A 17253-nucleotide genomic window follows, 5' to 3' on the forward strand; every position below is an offset into this window, starting at 1 on the left:
CAAAGTGTGTACGTACTATGAACTGCAAGAGCGGGGGAGAGTTTCACTTTTGAAAGCTTTGCTTTTGACCACTAAAGCATGGTTTGGTGGGCCAAAGGGGTGTGAGGTGGAGAATGAGTTTGACCACTGCTCAGCAGAGCCCGCTTGGACAGGGCAGCCCTGGGGCATGGCAGCACCTGGGCCCTGCCCTGTGTCCACGTGCAGCCCCTGGCTCTCACTTTTGCCATGGATCCTGCGATTTCTTTATTGAAATGGACAATGACAACAGCATCACATTTCTTGTGATTCAAAATGTAATGCTCACAGTGTTTTAGGGTGGAGGCTTTTGTTTTGTTTTGTTTTGTTTTTCCTTTTTTTTTTTTTTTTTTTTTTTTTTTTTCTTTAGCATGCTGTGCTGCATGATGTTACAGTCTGAGGGAAAATGAAGGAACTGGTGAATGGACCAGAGATCCAGAGCTCCCAAAATAGCTTGACAACAACAACATATTTGTGCTGATTTTTCTTAACCAACACAGTTGCTAATGTTAGCATAAAAACAATTCTCTTAACATCTTTCATGAACTCTGTCATGCTCCCTTGGAGTCTCTACTACTGACTCTGAGCCTCGGTTGGAAAATTTTGGGGGCTGAGATAAATGTTCAGGAGGCAGAAGAAGCCAGTGGCTGGACAGGATGGGGACTTCCCAGCCTTGGCAGAGGCAGCCCAGAAGCTTTGCTGCCTTTTGAGTGGTGCAGTGTGATAAGCTGAACTTCATCGTTTCTATCTTACCCCTGAGGGAAATACGTGTTTTTCCTACTAAATACCACCAATGCTGTAACAAGTTCATCATAGGAATCAGGAGCACTTGCACCAACACTGTAATGAGACTTTCCCTAGCCCAAAACACACCAGCTTCTCCAGTCCTTGCTCCGATTGTTTGCCAGTGTGTTTGGCCGTTCATCACACAGAGAGCGCTGAGCCAGGACATCACCTTCTTTGGCACTCCACGGCCAGTGGCGTAGGACAGACCTGCCCAAGGGACGGCCTGCAGTGGCCCACCGCTGGGACTGGAGGCACCAGCACCGGCCATGCCTGCGCGCCTCTGCCAAGGCTGGGCGGTGGGCATGTGGCTGCTGCCCTGCTCTGAACCTGAATGGAAGAGGTGGAACAGGCGCACACTGCTGGGCCACAGCTCCAGTTGGTGGTGGATACGTAGGAAGAGGTCCTAGTGAAATTCCTACCTTGCTGAAGAGCAGAAGGGATTGACTGGGAATGCACATAGCAAGTGGGAGGATACAGCCCCCCACACACCCCACTACCCTACCCACCCCTGGACAGGCACTGCCCCTGCTGAAATAGGAAATTCCTGCCTTTTTACTAGATGAATTGAGTGAATCAGCCAAATGCTAACCCCCGACCTGACACTAACCCTTTGTTCTGCCTGCCTAAATGCTCCCTGAAGCCTTAATTAGTATTTCCATTCTAATTTGCTTGGAGAGTTGATGCACAATGCTAAGTACCTTTGTGTTCAACCAAAAGAGTGGCTGCAAAACACTGGAAGCTAAATGATCCCTTTCCTACCTCACAGAGAGGCTCTAGGAGGTTTTATTCATTACTGTTAAGTCCTCAGAGGGAAGCAGATGTAGCAAAGAGGTGTACTAATGTCATCATTATAATTGACTGTCAGTGTCACAACATTAATTAAAAACAAACAATTCAGATGTCAGAACTCAAGTAAAAATATGTTTAAATATCTTCTGTATAGTTTACAAGAGTAAATTATTCTCCTAGCCATGCAAAATGAGTTTTTTTACCATTCCATTTATGCCTCACGTTGCTCTAGGAAGTATTGTTCACTGCCTGGTCTCATGAAATCATCTTCCCTAGGAAGACCTGGCAGGGCTCTGGGGCTCCGTTTGCATTCTGCTGGGGCCTGGCTTCTGCACCCGAGGCTCACTGCAGGGCCGCAGGCCTGAGGGCTGCTTGACCACCCCAGGGGACTGGCTGCAACAAGTTGCCCTCGGCGGGGCCCCCCTGCGTGCTCTGAAAGACGTCTTGCCACTCCTGTCCATCCTGGCGTTCCCATGTTTTCTCTATGGAGAAGTTGTAACTTGGGATTTGCTTCCTTGTCTTGAGGGAAGCACCATAAACTCACAACACACATACACCAGGCCAAGTGACTTCAATTTGAACCCCCAGTGCATGTCATTGCTCGGTTTGCACGCCAGCAGAAGCCTTGGAGGCTAGTCCATGCTTTTCAAAGTACCAACTGGACAACCAAACAGAGAGTACAGAAGAGGGGAAGAGGGCACAAAGTCATTTCCTTTCTTTTCACCCCCTTCCCTTACCATAGCCCTCCAGCAGCTCTCCCCAGGTTCCCAGAGTGCTGTGGCTGCACCTAGCTGATTGCTACTGGTTCCTTGGCATGGAAATGCGGACACCTTCTCTTATGCATTTTCTTCCTTGTGCTGTCCTTGCTGGCTACATAGCGCCATTGTCCCTTAAAATGCTTTCTGTTTGAAAGCCACACACCACAGCAAGGATGGTGGCACTGTCCCCTGCTCTGCAGCAGGGCTCTGCTCAGCCTCTCATCCAGCAGAGAGAGTGAAACCTTCACCCAAGCAGCTGCTGGTAGGGGACAGGGGACCAGCCACACTCCAACTCAGTAAAAACATATTTCATTAATAAGCCACTTTGCTTCCAATGTGCCTGCATTTTGGACACTATTTGGGCACTACTTGCTTTTGCTTTTCCCTCTGTAAGCAAGCGTGACTCCTGAGGGCTGGAGCAAAGATGAGACCAGCATGCACAGGACCGTGACAATCTTGTATTGTGTGGTTTCAACAGCAGAGGAGCCATAACTTTTGAAAAGGGTCAGGCCAAATAAAACATGAAAATTTGCTTTGCCCAAGATCAAGCTAAATACGAAACAGGTTGGTCTTTACCAGGAAATCTTCCCTTGGACAAGATCAACTTCCAAGCAGTAGAGCCACAACAGGAACAGACAGAAACTGTCTTGAGAAGTGTTGGAAATGGGATTGGATTTCCATCTACCCTGGAAAGAGAGAGAAGTACCTAACAGGCCTTTTTAATTACTAATACCTATGAATCTTGATGAATCTTGAATTACTCAGAAGATAGAGACTGAAAATTCCCAGACTCTGTGGGACTAGGTAAGAAATACAGGTGATCAACATCATGAAATTAGTTGTCCTGCTAAACCTTTTATTTCCTTTATTTTTAAATCATTATTATTATTTAGGTCTTTTTTACTGTTTGTTTAAAGAAGCAACATTTCTCTAAGGAACTCCTATCCCCTTATCTAGCTGAGAGGATTTCTGTCTGTCAAAAGGAGACAGTTAGAAGAGTGGACTGCTGGCCTGGAGGAAAAAGCTGTACTTTCCCGGTGTACCCAAGTGGGTAAAAACTCTGACACAGAAGAAACATGCCTAGAGATTATCAAGCAGTTCAAAACCTACCTTCCATTGAACCTTTCACAAGATTACTTAGAGTTAAATCCTTCTTCCACTTAGAAAGGATTGAACAGAGCCCACTGCCAAGAAGCTGAACTCCACTCAACTGCCCAGGCAAAAAGAAATCCCACGTGCCCATTTGGTGCCAATTACAAGGAGCAGGCAGCGTGGGACCTTACACCACACGTCTGACCCAGGAAGAGGCCTGTGACCACTGAATGGTTTCACATAGTCCCCAACAACTTTCAGATGGCTCGAGCACTACTGGCTTGTCAGTGACTTTTGCTTCTCACAGTGACAATGACATAAGTTATTGGTTCACAGCATCCCGTGGAGGTGCAGCACTATGATGTGGTAAAACAAACAGAAGTATTAATAATGGCTGTGAAAATTTAACTTTTATTATCTGTTCACTGTGTACAAAACACCATTCTGCATAGTGATAACTCATTTGTTGTACAGTTGACAGTGCACATCAACAAACAAGTATTAAAGAGGTATACACTTAATGAGAAGGGCAGTGATGGCCAGTGTACATTACACACTAAGATCCTGCATTGCCAGCTGTTTTAGGATGGAGTGCCTCATAACCACTCAATGGGTGAGTCATATAAATGGGATAAGCATTTACCAATGAATCAATTTAAGAATGAGGATGAAGAGACAAAGCAGAATTAACGTATCTGATACACAATTTCCAGAATGATTAAGAAGGTTTACAGAGGTGGCTGAGAAGGATCCGTATTTTTTCAAACACTTCAATCTTTAAAATTGTTAAAATTGTTAAAATTTAATGATAAATAACAGAATCTCACAAATCTTTAGGGGCAAAATGCTCCACATTTATTTACATATGAAATGTGTTTAATACAGTTGTAATGGACATAGTGTATAGTAACATCTGACAGCAGCAAGACTTTTAAGGAACCAAACAATTACTACCATATATCATGCAGCTATCTATATATACATGATTTGTTTTAAAAAAAAGTACAAAAAATTTTATAGGGATACATACAAGGTATAAAATGCAAAAACAAACCAAAAATATAACTCTCACAGAGACCAATATATGAAAGGGACAGTATGGTACCTCTTTGTACTTTGTGAAAGCATAACTAGTGATATTAGATACACTTTTGAAATGGCTGAACTAGCATCGTAAGATCTGTGCTAAAGTTGAAAGCCCCAGTAATACTTACATAGGCTGGTGTGTTAGCTTCTTGACAGTTGTGGCTGTATGTAACACTGAGCACCAGAACATTTGGCATTAGCATACAGAGCTGGGAAACACCAACCCCTGCAGCAAGGGTTAACTATTTTATTTTGATAACCAGAAATTAAGGAAAATACATAATGCTGTGTACTCGCTTCTATATGTTTAATAAATTACATGACAAAAAACATCATAATTATAAACCTATTCCTCTAATTACACCTTATTTATTTAATCCAGAGCAGCCCAGCCCTTTTATAACTATTTTAGCTTTGATCACAAGCACCTGATGGTCTAAAAATTACTTCATGATACATATATAGTTGTGCAATTATACTTTTCAGAAGTACTTTATCATTCTAGGGGGTCTGCACCTGTTTTGGTGTTGACACCTAAAACCAGCACTGCACTTTACACACGCAGTGATAATTTTTTTTCTTTTTCTTTTTTCTTTTTTTTTTTCTTTTTTTTTTTTTTCTTTTTTTCTTTCCTTTGTAGAGAGAAGGTTTAAAAGCTTCCTTACTCATTTAGAAACACTAGTCCTGTAGAATTTAAAATCTCTCCTTGGCTTGTTTTCTTTCTTCATTTTTTCCCCTCCAAGCACTGCCTTCTGATGCACTCCTATTAGCTAAACTTTCTTTCAGAACCATTCATTTAAGAAACCCGAGAAACTGCCCCAGCATTAAGAACTCTGTTTTAGAGAAACTTACTACAAAAAACAGAAACAAAACAAAAAACAATTTTCCACTAGATACCAATACAAACACGTAACAAAGAGTATAAAAGTTATTAGTTTAAATATATACAAACTCTTTTCAACTCAAATACTGCTTCAATGGTTTTGAGGGTATAGACAATGAGGTGAAGGGGACATTTTTATGCAGAATATATTGCAACAGCCTGAACAGTACTGTTAACACTATTATACCTTGAACTTTCTGTAACAAAAATGTCATTAGTATTCCAATGTGGAGAGAAATTTCTGTGTCCCAAATAATCTGATCATTTTTCTGCTGAACTCATTCTTTTTGACTTAATGAAGGCCATGCCATGTGTTCTCATGTGAGTATTTAAGGCCGCTTCAGTTTCAAAAGTCTTTGCACACACTTTGCATCTTCTGTCTGATACCGTATTGTCAGATGACTCGTCCTCATGATTGGGCTTGTTTTCTTGCTGATTATCTTCCCCAGACCCATTTTGTTTTGACACTGGCTGAGGCTCCTTCAGCTTATGTACAATGAAGAGATGTCTGGAGAGAGACACGTGAGATGTGTAGCAGAGTCCGCATTCCCTGCATTGGTATGAAGAGCCATCAGATTTATGCTGAGGAATATGTTCATGAAACTGGAGAAGATTTTCTGTTGTAAAGCCACAGACAGCACACTTGTGAACCTTAAAAACATTTATTTTTAGCTTCTTCAGTGGTTGCGTGATTGCACCTCGTGGAGGCCTGAATTCCAGTATAGGTTCTTCCAATTTACGCTTTGGACTAGGAACCTAAAAAAAAGCCATAAAGAGCATTTTGTGTAAGCATAAATATGCAGTGACTTCCATGACTGTGACTGCAAACTGCAAAAACTTTCCAGTGGTAGATTCCTGTACAACTTTGAAAAATACGGTATTTGAAATAATACGTGCAAATATATGTTGCACATGTTAGAAAAGTAAGGGTTTTCTTTACTATAAATTTCACGTAGATTTTGTCAGCTCTGATAAAGCAACAGTATCTAATGCACTGTGTTAACATGATTAAATACTTGCCAGTGTAACTGCATCCAAGTACACATCAATGTGACTACAGTTGTGCATGGAGTATCAGTCTAAGAACTTTTTAGCACCACCTTCTGAAACTGTATTTTAATTGCACTTAATATTTCATAACTGAAATTTGACAGGATGGATTATCTACTGGCTGTTAGTAGCCAAAAGAACACAATGGCAAAGGATGAACTAATATTGCAAGGTTTTGTTTTTTTTAAAACTATTTAAACATATCTTTTTTTTTTTTTTTTTTTAATTCTTGTTGTTACTTTTCTGACATGAATATTTCTTTACAATCCTCTACATCCTACGTAGCTTGGATACACTCCATGATATTTCAGAAGACAATGTATATAGCTGCCACATTTTTAACACTTAAATAAAAAGGCAGTATGTTGGGCTGAAAAAGAGTCATGTAAAAGACAAGAATAAATTTAAAAAAACATGTATGTTTGTGTATCTACTATCAGCTCTGGTTGTGCTATCACATGTGAAATTCTTCATCATACAGCGCCCCTAACACTTAAAAAAAATATATATATATAAAGCTGTTAAACTCTGCACGTAACAAGTCTTTTGACAGCGCTGTCTTCTTATTTTTGCTTTCCTCCTAACGCTCATCATCAGACTGAAAGCAGTTTCACTCTAAAATTTATGTCAAATAAGCTCAAGGCTGGATACCTGGAATAAGCTCATAATGCTTCTATGCAACCTTTAGCTTTTCTACAGCTATGAGAGGACTTAGTTGCAGAAGTTTTGAAAGGTGCTCATGAAACAAACCACCAAAAGTAGAGTTACATTCTCTATGATTTAGTGATTAAATTAGACTGAAAGTCTTTCAAAAAACATGTTACAAAACAAGCAGGATAGAATTTGTTGCAGTAACTGTTGAGACATTTTGGGGGCTCTACTTCACAGATCAAAATCTTATGGGATCAAAATATCTGCATCTATTTAAAGATCCTGAATGTATACTCACAAAAAAATCTCACTTTCAGTGAAATCCAAGAAATTACCTTTGTATCTTCTTTTACTTCCCTTTCTTCCATATTGGTCGATTCAGTCATTTCTTTTACATCAGGGTCTTTAATGCCATGCATCAACTGAATATGTTTTTCCAACATCAACCGCTTGGTAAAAGTACGCCTTGAATCTGGGCAGTGTCTATACAAACACAAAGCAGACATGCAGAGATTCAAATATCATGTTTAAAAAAAAAGATGTAATATTCTGAAGAATGAGAACAGAACTAGTAAATAAATCCAGACAACAGGACAATCTATTACAGTGACAATACTTTTCCAATCAATCATATGGGTAAGTATTATAAGAAAAGGAGAACAACTACAAAATAAAACTACAAATGTTTGAGCAACTTGTATTCACAGAAAATGAGAAAGAAGTTCTCTGAAGATAATATCCAAAATGGTAGGAAGCATGGGTCAGAATAAAACTTGTGAGCATATCATCCTTATCATAACATCGAATTTAGCTCCACAGTATGCAAATACAAATATATGTATACATACACATAAAGATAGAGCAGAAAGTTTCTTATTATATGTTTTATCTGATTGACATGGATCTTTTTATTACATTATGTGTTCTCTCTCCAGCCACTTAAATATCACTGAGGACTTTTTGACATTACACACTGTTTTATGCATGAGAAAAATACTACTAATATTGACTTTTGCAGATTAGAAGAGTGGTTTGTATATTTCAGAGACTACTAAACACCAAATTCACCACTGTAAAACTATCAGCCACGGAAACTCTCAGCTCAGTAGAACTCCTGACTTGCTTGCTAAAGCTCCTGAAAAGCTGCATACTTTACGTACATGTGTTCTGAGTAGTTTGTTATGTTTCATGCAGGCAGAACAGCTCAAATAGTTTGGACTGTTTTTAAATATTTACATATTTAATATAGTATTTAATATAATGCAATTAAAATGTATTTAAATAAATGATTCATTTTAATGAACAAGACACTTGCTTTTATACAGTTAAGAAGATAAATTCAATTAACAATGTTTTTGTTGGCTTATAGTCTGTCTCTAGTATGTTTAATAAATAAATAGAACTTACGAGCATGTATAAACCTTCCTAATGCCTTTGTGCTTGATACGATTGTGACGACATAAACTATGGGACGAACTGAAAGATTTGTCACATTGTCGACAAGGGTGTTTCTTCATTTGCTTTAAAAGAAGAAAAATGCATTAACTAAATAAAGCTATGTAAAAGTAGTGCATGCATTAAATCCTTTAACAATAGGAAAGAAACATACTTACTAGTGTCTGGCACTGCATCTTCAACTATACACCATTCCTACAGCAACACTGTAGGAGTCAGAGGAATTAAAGCTCTTTCAAAACAATGTGACCAGCATGAATTACACATGCACCTACCAAAATTGTAAACTGGTACCACAAACTGTGGGTGAAGTGAAGTTCTTCCATCAAAGAAGCACAGAAAATCAGTGGATTATTTCTGGACCAGTAAAGGTAGCATGGTCAAAGATCTGCTTTCACTATAAAGTAATCTCACCGTTCCCGTCACCAAATTGCTTCTGCAGCTGCTGACAGGGAGAGATTACCAATCACCCACAAGAAAAGAGGCGAAGGGCACATACTAAATAGTGACCATAGCAAAACGTCATGAATACTGATGTGATAATAGGGCTCAAAAAAGTCATGAGGAGAGATGGTCTGATGTCAGCTTGAGGAACATTTACTTGGGGAGTTCTATGGATCTTATATTACTATTAGTTTAGTGTAAGGAGAAAGAAAAGTTAAAAATGATGGAGTGGTCTCCACCCATGTCATTGCAGCTGAACACAGCCACAGGAGCTATAGTATCTGAAGAAATAACATCTCCAAAACTGTCAGCTATAAAAGATCCAAGAACGAATGACATGGTCCTATCCTTTAAATTTACTAGCACATCGTCAATCCTAGAACTCAGTCCAAATGGCCTGTCTTACCAGCCCAAGTAGTTGTAGCAAGGAAACTGAAATATTCCCAAACAAATTAATTAAATGCATTAATCAGTACATTCTGCAGTATGGTTTTGCAGTATGCTTTTGACTGCAGTACTCTGAGAAGAATTTACGGATGCTTAAAGCAGAATGTGAAGGCATATTAAGGATTCAATCAAAAAATAGCCCTGGCCTATACTGTAGAAACTGTAATTAATTGAACAAGCATTATCTATATGGTACTAATATTTTTTTACTTGCCTTCTGTCACTCTGAGGTAGCTTTGATTAGACTGGATGTGATTCCCCAGCTCATTCAGAAGTGACAGTATTATGGGGAGGTGTGTTGCTTTGTGTTGTTTTAAAGAATTGTATCAGTGTAAAATGTAAGTGTATCTGAGCTTGAACCTACTTCTGTTTGCCACTAAAAGCATTGATGAGTTAGTATTTGCACTAATGGGCAAAACGTTTTACATGCTGCTAAAGGGACTGATTTTGAAAGAAAACTAAACTATGATTGTATGAGTGTTACAGGATCAGGAGTAAGTAATTAGTTCAGTCATACTACAGGGACTGTAACATATTTTACGGAGTTTCTTTATAGACGCTCCGTAGCATAAGTGTCACAAATATACTTGCTAGGCTTGAAACTGAAGCAATTAACACTAATTCCTTAGTGACTTCAACAGACAGAAATGCAAAAATGGGCTTCTAAAGCAACAGGAGAAACCAAACAGAGATGTTTGTCCAACTTTCACGCCCTCAAACTGTAAAAGGAGAACCAGGTAAAAGAAAATGTAGTTCTGTGAATCATAATCATTTGTTTTTGTGTGTTTTGTTCCAAGGGTTACTGGAAATGTAGCTATGCAGCCTGAATACGGCATTCTTTACAGCAGGAAGGCAATATCTCTCAGACGTGGCTGAAAGAACAGAGTGGGAGTTACCGAAGGCAAGGATGAGCATGAAAATGGTCTTTCAGTCAGGCTTGGGAGCTATTTGCTTGAAGCTGTCATAAGAAAATTAGAGATGACACTCAGCAGTCTGGCATTTTCAGCCTTTCCATAAAATGTTTAGAAACAGAATAAAACAATTTGCACAACACAGCTTCAGAGATAAGCACTGAAATTTGAAGAGACACAGAAACCTCTGAAAATGTGCTATCATTTATTGTAGCATATCAGCATCCTGAAAACTACAGATTTTTCCACTCTGGATGATTCTTCATCACTTAGACAAAATAAATCTGCTGTCCCTTCCAGCCCTGCTCTCTCTCTTCAGTGCAGCACAGTACTTTAGTTTAATTCCTTGCTTCTCTGTTGAAGGAAGAATCAGGCCATTGCTCCTGGCACACAGCAAAGGCCAGGACTGGACAGCAGACGACCGTGGTGCTGCAGTATCGGGCTGCACCTTGCCCTGGCCAGTCCCACCCACAGCTACGCAGGGTCCAGCAGAGGACCCCGGCAGAGCGCCCAGCCCGCTGGGGGGTGAGGAACTGCACTGCTCCCGGCACCACCGCTCCTGGCTGTTCATGACACTGGGTTAATGCTGCCCTGCTACTCCTTGCTCCTTTGTCCAGACTCTGTGGAACTGGCCTTTAATTCCTACTCGCCTGGTTTTCCTTCAGTTCCATGCTCTCCTTGCCCTGAATCCTGCCTACAAGCCCAGCTCCCTGGCATCTTTTCCTCCCATGCAGCCCCTGCTCATTTTTGATGTTTGGGTCAGTGTAATCTTCAGCTTTTGTGTCTCCCAGTCTTGGCTCACTTTGACTTTGATAACCGCCTTCTGGTTTCAACCCTTGCTATAGGTGGGTACAACAGTTTTAGTACCATCAGGAGAGCTAATGCAGGCAAGGCAACAAGGGACACAGACACTATTGCAGCAAAACAACAACAACAAAAAACAACAAACCAAACCAATAAAGGAACCGAAATTTACTTTTCCCCTTTTGGTTCTGTGCTTGACAATTAGCACTTTGACCTCACTTCTGTAAATACTCATGCACTTGAGTAACCTCATACAAATCATAAGTGCTACATATACGAATCACTCACTACTTATGTGTTTGCTACAAGCAGTAGCACAGGGTCTGATTCAAACTGAATCAACCCAAAGAATTTCACTGACTTCACTGAGCTTGGTAGCCAAATCCACAATGTGATACTATGTGGAAGAATGAAGTCTGAACTGAAAATGGAAAATTCATCTTAAATAACAAAACTTTTTGCTTTTTTGCTTTACTCTAGCTTGCAGCACTGCAATGTATGAAGATAGACTCCTCAAACTGCACTGTGAAGTTATGTTTTTCACTATTCTTTTCCTTTTTAAGCTAAATTTAAAAAGTCAGTTTTGTTGCTCTCTTCCCTGAAAGCAGTAGCAGAAGAAAGTTGTTCAGTTTCACCACTGTCCACCTGCCAGTCCTTTTAATTTAAGTGGAAACGTTATAGAATGCATCAAGGACATCAGCCTGTCTTTCTGCTGACTTGAGACTACAGCGTTTCCATATTTCACTTTCAGTCAGTTTTAAGTAAGCTGTCTCACATCTAGCTGCCTTAAATAAAAAATGCCACCTTGCTCAACTCTGCTGACTTGTTGCCTGAGCCCGCAAGTGTAAGATTAGAGCAATGATTTGATGTTAGAGTGAGTCTAGCTTTAAAATGAAATGCTGTTTGGTGCTCATTGGACCAGCAAATTGAGATTCCATTCCCTAAGTTTAACAGCTAATGAATTTTCAAGACAGAAGGAACTGTGAAATCACAAAGGAAAAAATAATCTGGATCAGATTAGAAGACTTGGATGAAATAGTGGAACATCTTTCATTCTTTCCATCTTCAAGAAATGTTGGTACTGGATGAACAAGCCTACAATTAACTAAGCATGTGTAGATTTTCTCAAAAGAACTATGTAGAAAATGACAAAAACCAAGAAGCAAAAGAGAGAAAGATGACATACATGTAAGAACAGAGGAAAATAATGATGGAACTTAAAGGAATTAATTACAAAACCACAACAATTTGAAAAAAAAAAAAAGAAGACAATATTTCAGGTTTAACTCACTTTTTGTAATTAGGTATTATTCATTTACCTTTCCATGTTCTTTCCTCATGTGGGAAATGTAAACATCCCTCTGAGTGAAGAACCTATCACATTCCCAACATGTCCAGCCACGACTAGTGACTTTTTTAGGCTCTCCCTTCTTCATAGGAGAAGGAGATTTCTTCTCTAACTTTTCTGTTCCGTTGACAGATTTTGTGTCCTCTTTGTTGTGACTGGTTGAGTTCTGATTTGTAGGTTTCGTACTGAGAGGCAAATTTATCCCCAGGTTTGGTGGCCCTTCCACACTTTTCAAAGTTCCATGCATTGACTACAATAAAATAAAAATATATATATATATAAGCAAACAACTAACACAGTTGTGTACAATTGTACTGACAAAATGCAGAAGACCTACTGAAACATGAGTCTCCATTTACTTCTTTGTCATACTTCATCAGATCACATTTTTAACTTAAAGAAACAATGATTAAATATAGACAATGTCTAGCACAGGCAGAAACTAGCCAACAACACTGACACCAGCCATAGCTAAAGTAGTAATTTTCATTCAGTGGCTGGATATTTTCACAAAAAATGAGACTATGTAGGTTAAGTATAAATTGCTGTTGAATAAAGAGAAAAAAAGGGCTCAAGAAGTACATTAGGTTAAGTTCAGTTTCTTGCTTTACTTACCTAATGTAGTTTATTGAACATCCTCATTTCAAACTGTGTGTCTAAAGAGAGATTTCCAAGAAGGCAGGGTTTTTACTGACAAGTTTTGACTTGGAGCATCGGTAAATAAGACAAGAAAAGGTAACTCTGGAAAGATCAGGCAATTATGTTTTTTAGGATATATTAGTGTTTTATGTTAAGCCTGTGCTAAGCCCCGTCTTACTGCATGCTCAGGTTATAACTGCTTAGGGCTACACACTGCTATCGGTTCTTGGAATCAAAGGTGTGCAGGACTGGCGGGAACAGCTAAGTGCCTTACAAGCTGCTCAGCACCCTGCAGCTCTTAGGTAGTGATCCTTCCTCACTGATGTATTTCTAGCCTTTAAGATTAGGTAATTGATTAGTATGATGGGAAAACTTCTGCAGCTCCCCTGTTTATGGAGCCAGTGTCGCATGGTGGCGTGATACCTCAGCCCACAGAGAAGATGACTGTTTCAGGAAGACCTGGACCTCAGCTGTGTGTCTGTTTCATATATGACCATGGACTCAACAGGAATGAATTAGCAGGGTTCTGGGCCAACAAAGATGAGTGCAAACCAGGCTTAACGTATTGTTGAACATGGATCCACTGTCAAGGTCTCTTTCATATCCAAAAGACTTGCCCTTTACATTGACAGCATTCTAATCATCTCATATATTGATCTGCATTATAGCTATTGTGGACAATGTGTCTGGCCACCCTAAACATGCAGGTAACTTCAGAAACAAAAAGCATCTAATATATTCTTGATTTGGACAATGTAAGTATACCAATCTGCTTCTCCAGTGTAACACTATAGTACCAAGTTCTTTGTGAATCGTGTGGCTTTTGGGACTACCTGCATGTTGTACTGCAAATATCAACCTGATCTGTAGAACACGTTCTATTTGAATAGTCGACTGGAAAAGAAAGCCAGTACGTTTAAAAGCTAAGACATTATTAAAAAGCAAAGTGCACAGGATTGACTGACAGCTTCTAAGAATAAATTAAAATTGTGTAGTAAAGGAAGAAGTTTTCTGGGGTATCCCACTGCACTAGGAGATGAAGTACAAGCATTGAGTGCGGGGAAGGAGGGTCCTCTAGTTTCAGGCAACTGGAGATCGATCTGGAGATTCCATCCCATCTTAACTTATCAGCATGTAAGGCATTAGTGCTCAACTTTCTTTATGTCTTTTAAATGTAGTATCTGAAATTTAGTTTCTTAAAAATAATCCCAAAGCATTAAAGCGTAACCTGAAGTCACAGTGACAGTATATACCACCACTAGACTTAAGTGTTATGCCTCCAGTCCAGACCTTCACTATCTGTTATCACTGGCTGTTCCTTTTTTTTTTTTTTTTTTTTTTTGTAGCAAGCCATTAGAGGAAAATAAGACATACATTTTGCCAACAAGATACCTTCCCATCTGCAGGAATTACTCTAGGTTATTTTTGTAGCTTTAAATAACCTCCTTCTGAGCCTCTTTCTAACCCTTTCTGTTCTATTTTCATCCAAGTCTTCTCTGCCTTGCTGCTTTATGTCTAGCCATATCAAACAATTATGTTTGTTGCAGCTGGGATGAGCTCTGCCCTTGTTGAGCACTCTTCCTCTCCCTGTGTCCTTTTCTGCTTTTATCTATACCCTGTTACTGTCTTTTTCTTTCCCCCTAGAGTCAAGTCCAATTTACACTTTTCTGCTGTTGTTCCTAATACCATACACACATCCTAAATGTAAAAGCACTAGCAATTCTGAACAAAAGCTGTAATGCTGTTACTGAAAGCCTGTGTTCTAATTCACTAGTTTTGTTCTCAGAATTGTCTGCATCATTTGTAGTGTAACATGCTAAGAATATACTGGACAAAAGTACAAATACTGGCATGGAAAACTACAGCCAAAATGTAAAAAAGTATCCAAAACATAGGTAACTAAGTGTAACTTTATGAGAGATGCTGAGCAACCCTAACATATAAGAATAGCTCCTATCTCTAACTACAGTAACATCATGTCCCAAAGTGGTTTTCAGATCTTAAAGAAATACGTATGTAACATCACTTCCACAAAAATACCTGATTCAAGAAAAACTAATTATGTAATTAAGACATACACTCCAATGTATGGAATTTGCCTAACTAGTTAGAAAAGAAGCGATACATGTAGATTGAAGGAATTAGGAAATATGACTTTGCATTGCTGCATTAGAGGACCATTTAAGGTATCTGACATAAGTCTAAAATGATTCTTACTGTTTATATTTATAAACTAGTTCAGAAACAAAGAAAATACATTGTCCTTGCATTTCTGAACATCTTGGGACATTTCCCTATCTCCAACTCATGTTTAAAACTGGCTTTAAAACCAGCTGTTTTTGCAAGAATTCTGATCTTGTTTTCAATGCAACTTCAGTGATTTCTAAGGTTATAAGTACCATAGTTGAGGCTAAAATGCAAAATGATAGTTTTAGCAGGCAAGAAAGATAACTGATTTTTCACTACTCTGTATATAAATTTTACTATTTAAATCACTTCAACAGTTGCCAGGCACCAGATAATGATAATAATGTATAAGAAATTTCAGCACTGCTAACAGACTTGGTGTATTTAAAACAAGGTAACGGAGTACTTAAAGTGTATAGCTAGCAAGTTAGAGCCAGGGGACTGCTGATTCTTAATAACATGATTTGCAAGGATGGCAATAAGTCTTTTCTAGTCAAATTCTTCAAGCAGTTATAAGGATATTGATGAAAAATCCACTTCAGGTTCTTTTTTTTGAAGTGTGCATGTGTTCATGTGCACACACACACACACACAGACACCACACACAAAATTTCTACATTTGAGAAACGTACGGGTTCCCCCCAGTTAGTTCTGAATATTAAAGGTTCCATTTTGTGACGTGCTCAGCATTCTCAACTACTAACAACGGGAATAATACTTTAAATACTGTAAATAAGGCTCAACAGTTATTAGGATTGGATCAATGTACTCTAATATTATTATTATACATTATTATCTCCTCATTTAATTTTCATAAAATAACATATTGAATGCAATGTACTAAGATATTCCTAGCATATCAAAATAAACAATCACGTAGAAATAGTAAGTGGTTACATCACAGATGCTGAAAACCATATGAAATATAAGACTAACATCTGAAAACAATATTCACAATTTAATCTTTTGGAATTATTAACATCTCTTTCTTCCAGCAGCTTTCTTGTTATTTTGAGCCTTTTTTACAGCATTTTCTCAAAACACATATCGCATGATAAATAGTATCTAAGAATAAAACAAGAGATGCCTACACACCTTGATATGATCCATCATAAGCTGTTTCTGTGCATACAGAAGAGAGCAGTCTGGACACTTGAAAACAGACACCTTCTGGTTTTCAATATGCTGATCAAAGTGGCGATAGAGCAAAGGTTGTAGAGTAAACACAGTGTCACACATAGAGCATTTATATATTATTCTAAAAACAGAAGTACAATAAACAGTGTCAGTCATGTTTATGATCTATCAGCAAGAATCATGATGTTAACTTTTTTCTCAGCAGATACAAGATCTGACACGTTTAAGCAATTATTTTGCACTGCCTGAAAAAAGGTAAAATGAAACTAATTCAGAACATCTTCCAAAATCAAAATAAAGGAGCAGTAGAAAAAGCAGAAAAATAGAAAAAAATGACTAAGCCAGAAAACAATAGCATATGCCAGTTACATATATAACACCAACATCTGCTTACAGTACTCTGAAGTAACAGGTCTTCAGCTCCTGAACCCATGTTGTAACTGAAGGACAAAGAATACACCTGTTTCAGGTTGCAAAGGCAATGTATTTTAAGGGAGTTACTGATTTGATCATAATCAGTACTACACTTCAGGATGCACTTATTTTTTGTCAATGTATATGGCTTTCAACCTCTTGAATGACAAATCTAGACTCTGTTAATGTCCTGAAACTGAGACTTCACAGGGTGATATTTCCCTGTTTTGCAATTACAGGCCTTTAAGAATCTGTCTATCACAGCAATGTAGAGATACCACCAAAACCGCAACTTCCTCTCTCAAAGCATATGCATTTTTTAACTTGGAAAATGAATGAAAGGAAATGACATGTGAA

At 38.7% G+C, this 17253-nt stretch overlaps 1 protein-coding gene across 11 annotated transcripts in view; it reads right to left on the reverse strand.

Moving 5' to 3' along the window:
* Positions 1 to 3831: 3831 nt before the first annotated feature.
* Positions 3832 to 17253, reverse strand: part of LOC311426536 (zinc finger protein 532) — a 47091-nt gene continuing 33669 nt past the window's right edge. For all 11 annotated transcript variants that reach the window (XM_084502955.1, XM_084502952.1, XM_084502959.1 and 8 more), the window contains 5 exons: positions 16441 to 16603; positions 12491 to 12769; positions 8518 to 8630; positions 7446 to 7593; positions 3832 to 6165 (listed from right to left, as the gene is read on the reverse strand). In XM_084502955.1, the coding sequence (XP_084359081.1) occupies positions 5671 to 6165; positions 7446 to 7593; positions 8518 to 8630; positions 12491 to 12769; positions 16441 to 16603 (1198 nt within the window). In that variant the 3' untranslated portion in view covers positions 3832 to 5670. The remainder of the gene's footprint in view (positions 6166 to 7445; positions 7594 to 8517; positions 8631 to 12490; positions 12770 to 16440; positions 16604 to 17253) is intronic.

Source organism: Aythya ferina, assembly GCF_964211825.1.
Source record: "Aythya ferina genome assembly, chromosome: W".
Lineage (NCBI taxonomy): Eukaryota > Metazoa > Chordata > Aves > Anseriformes > Anatidae > Aythya > Aythya ferina.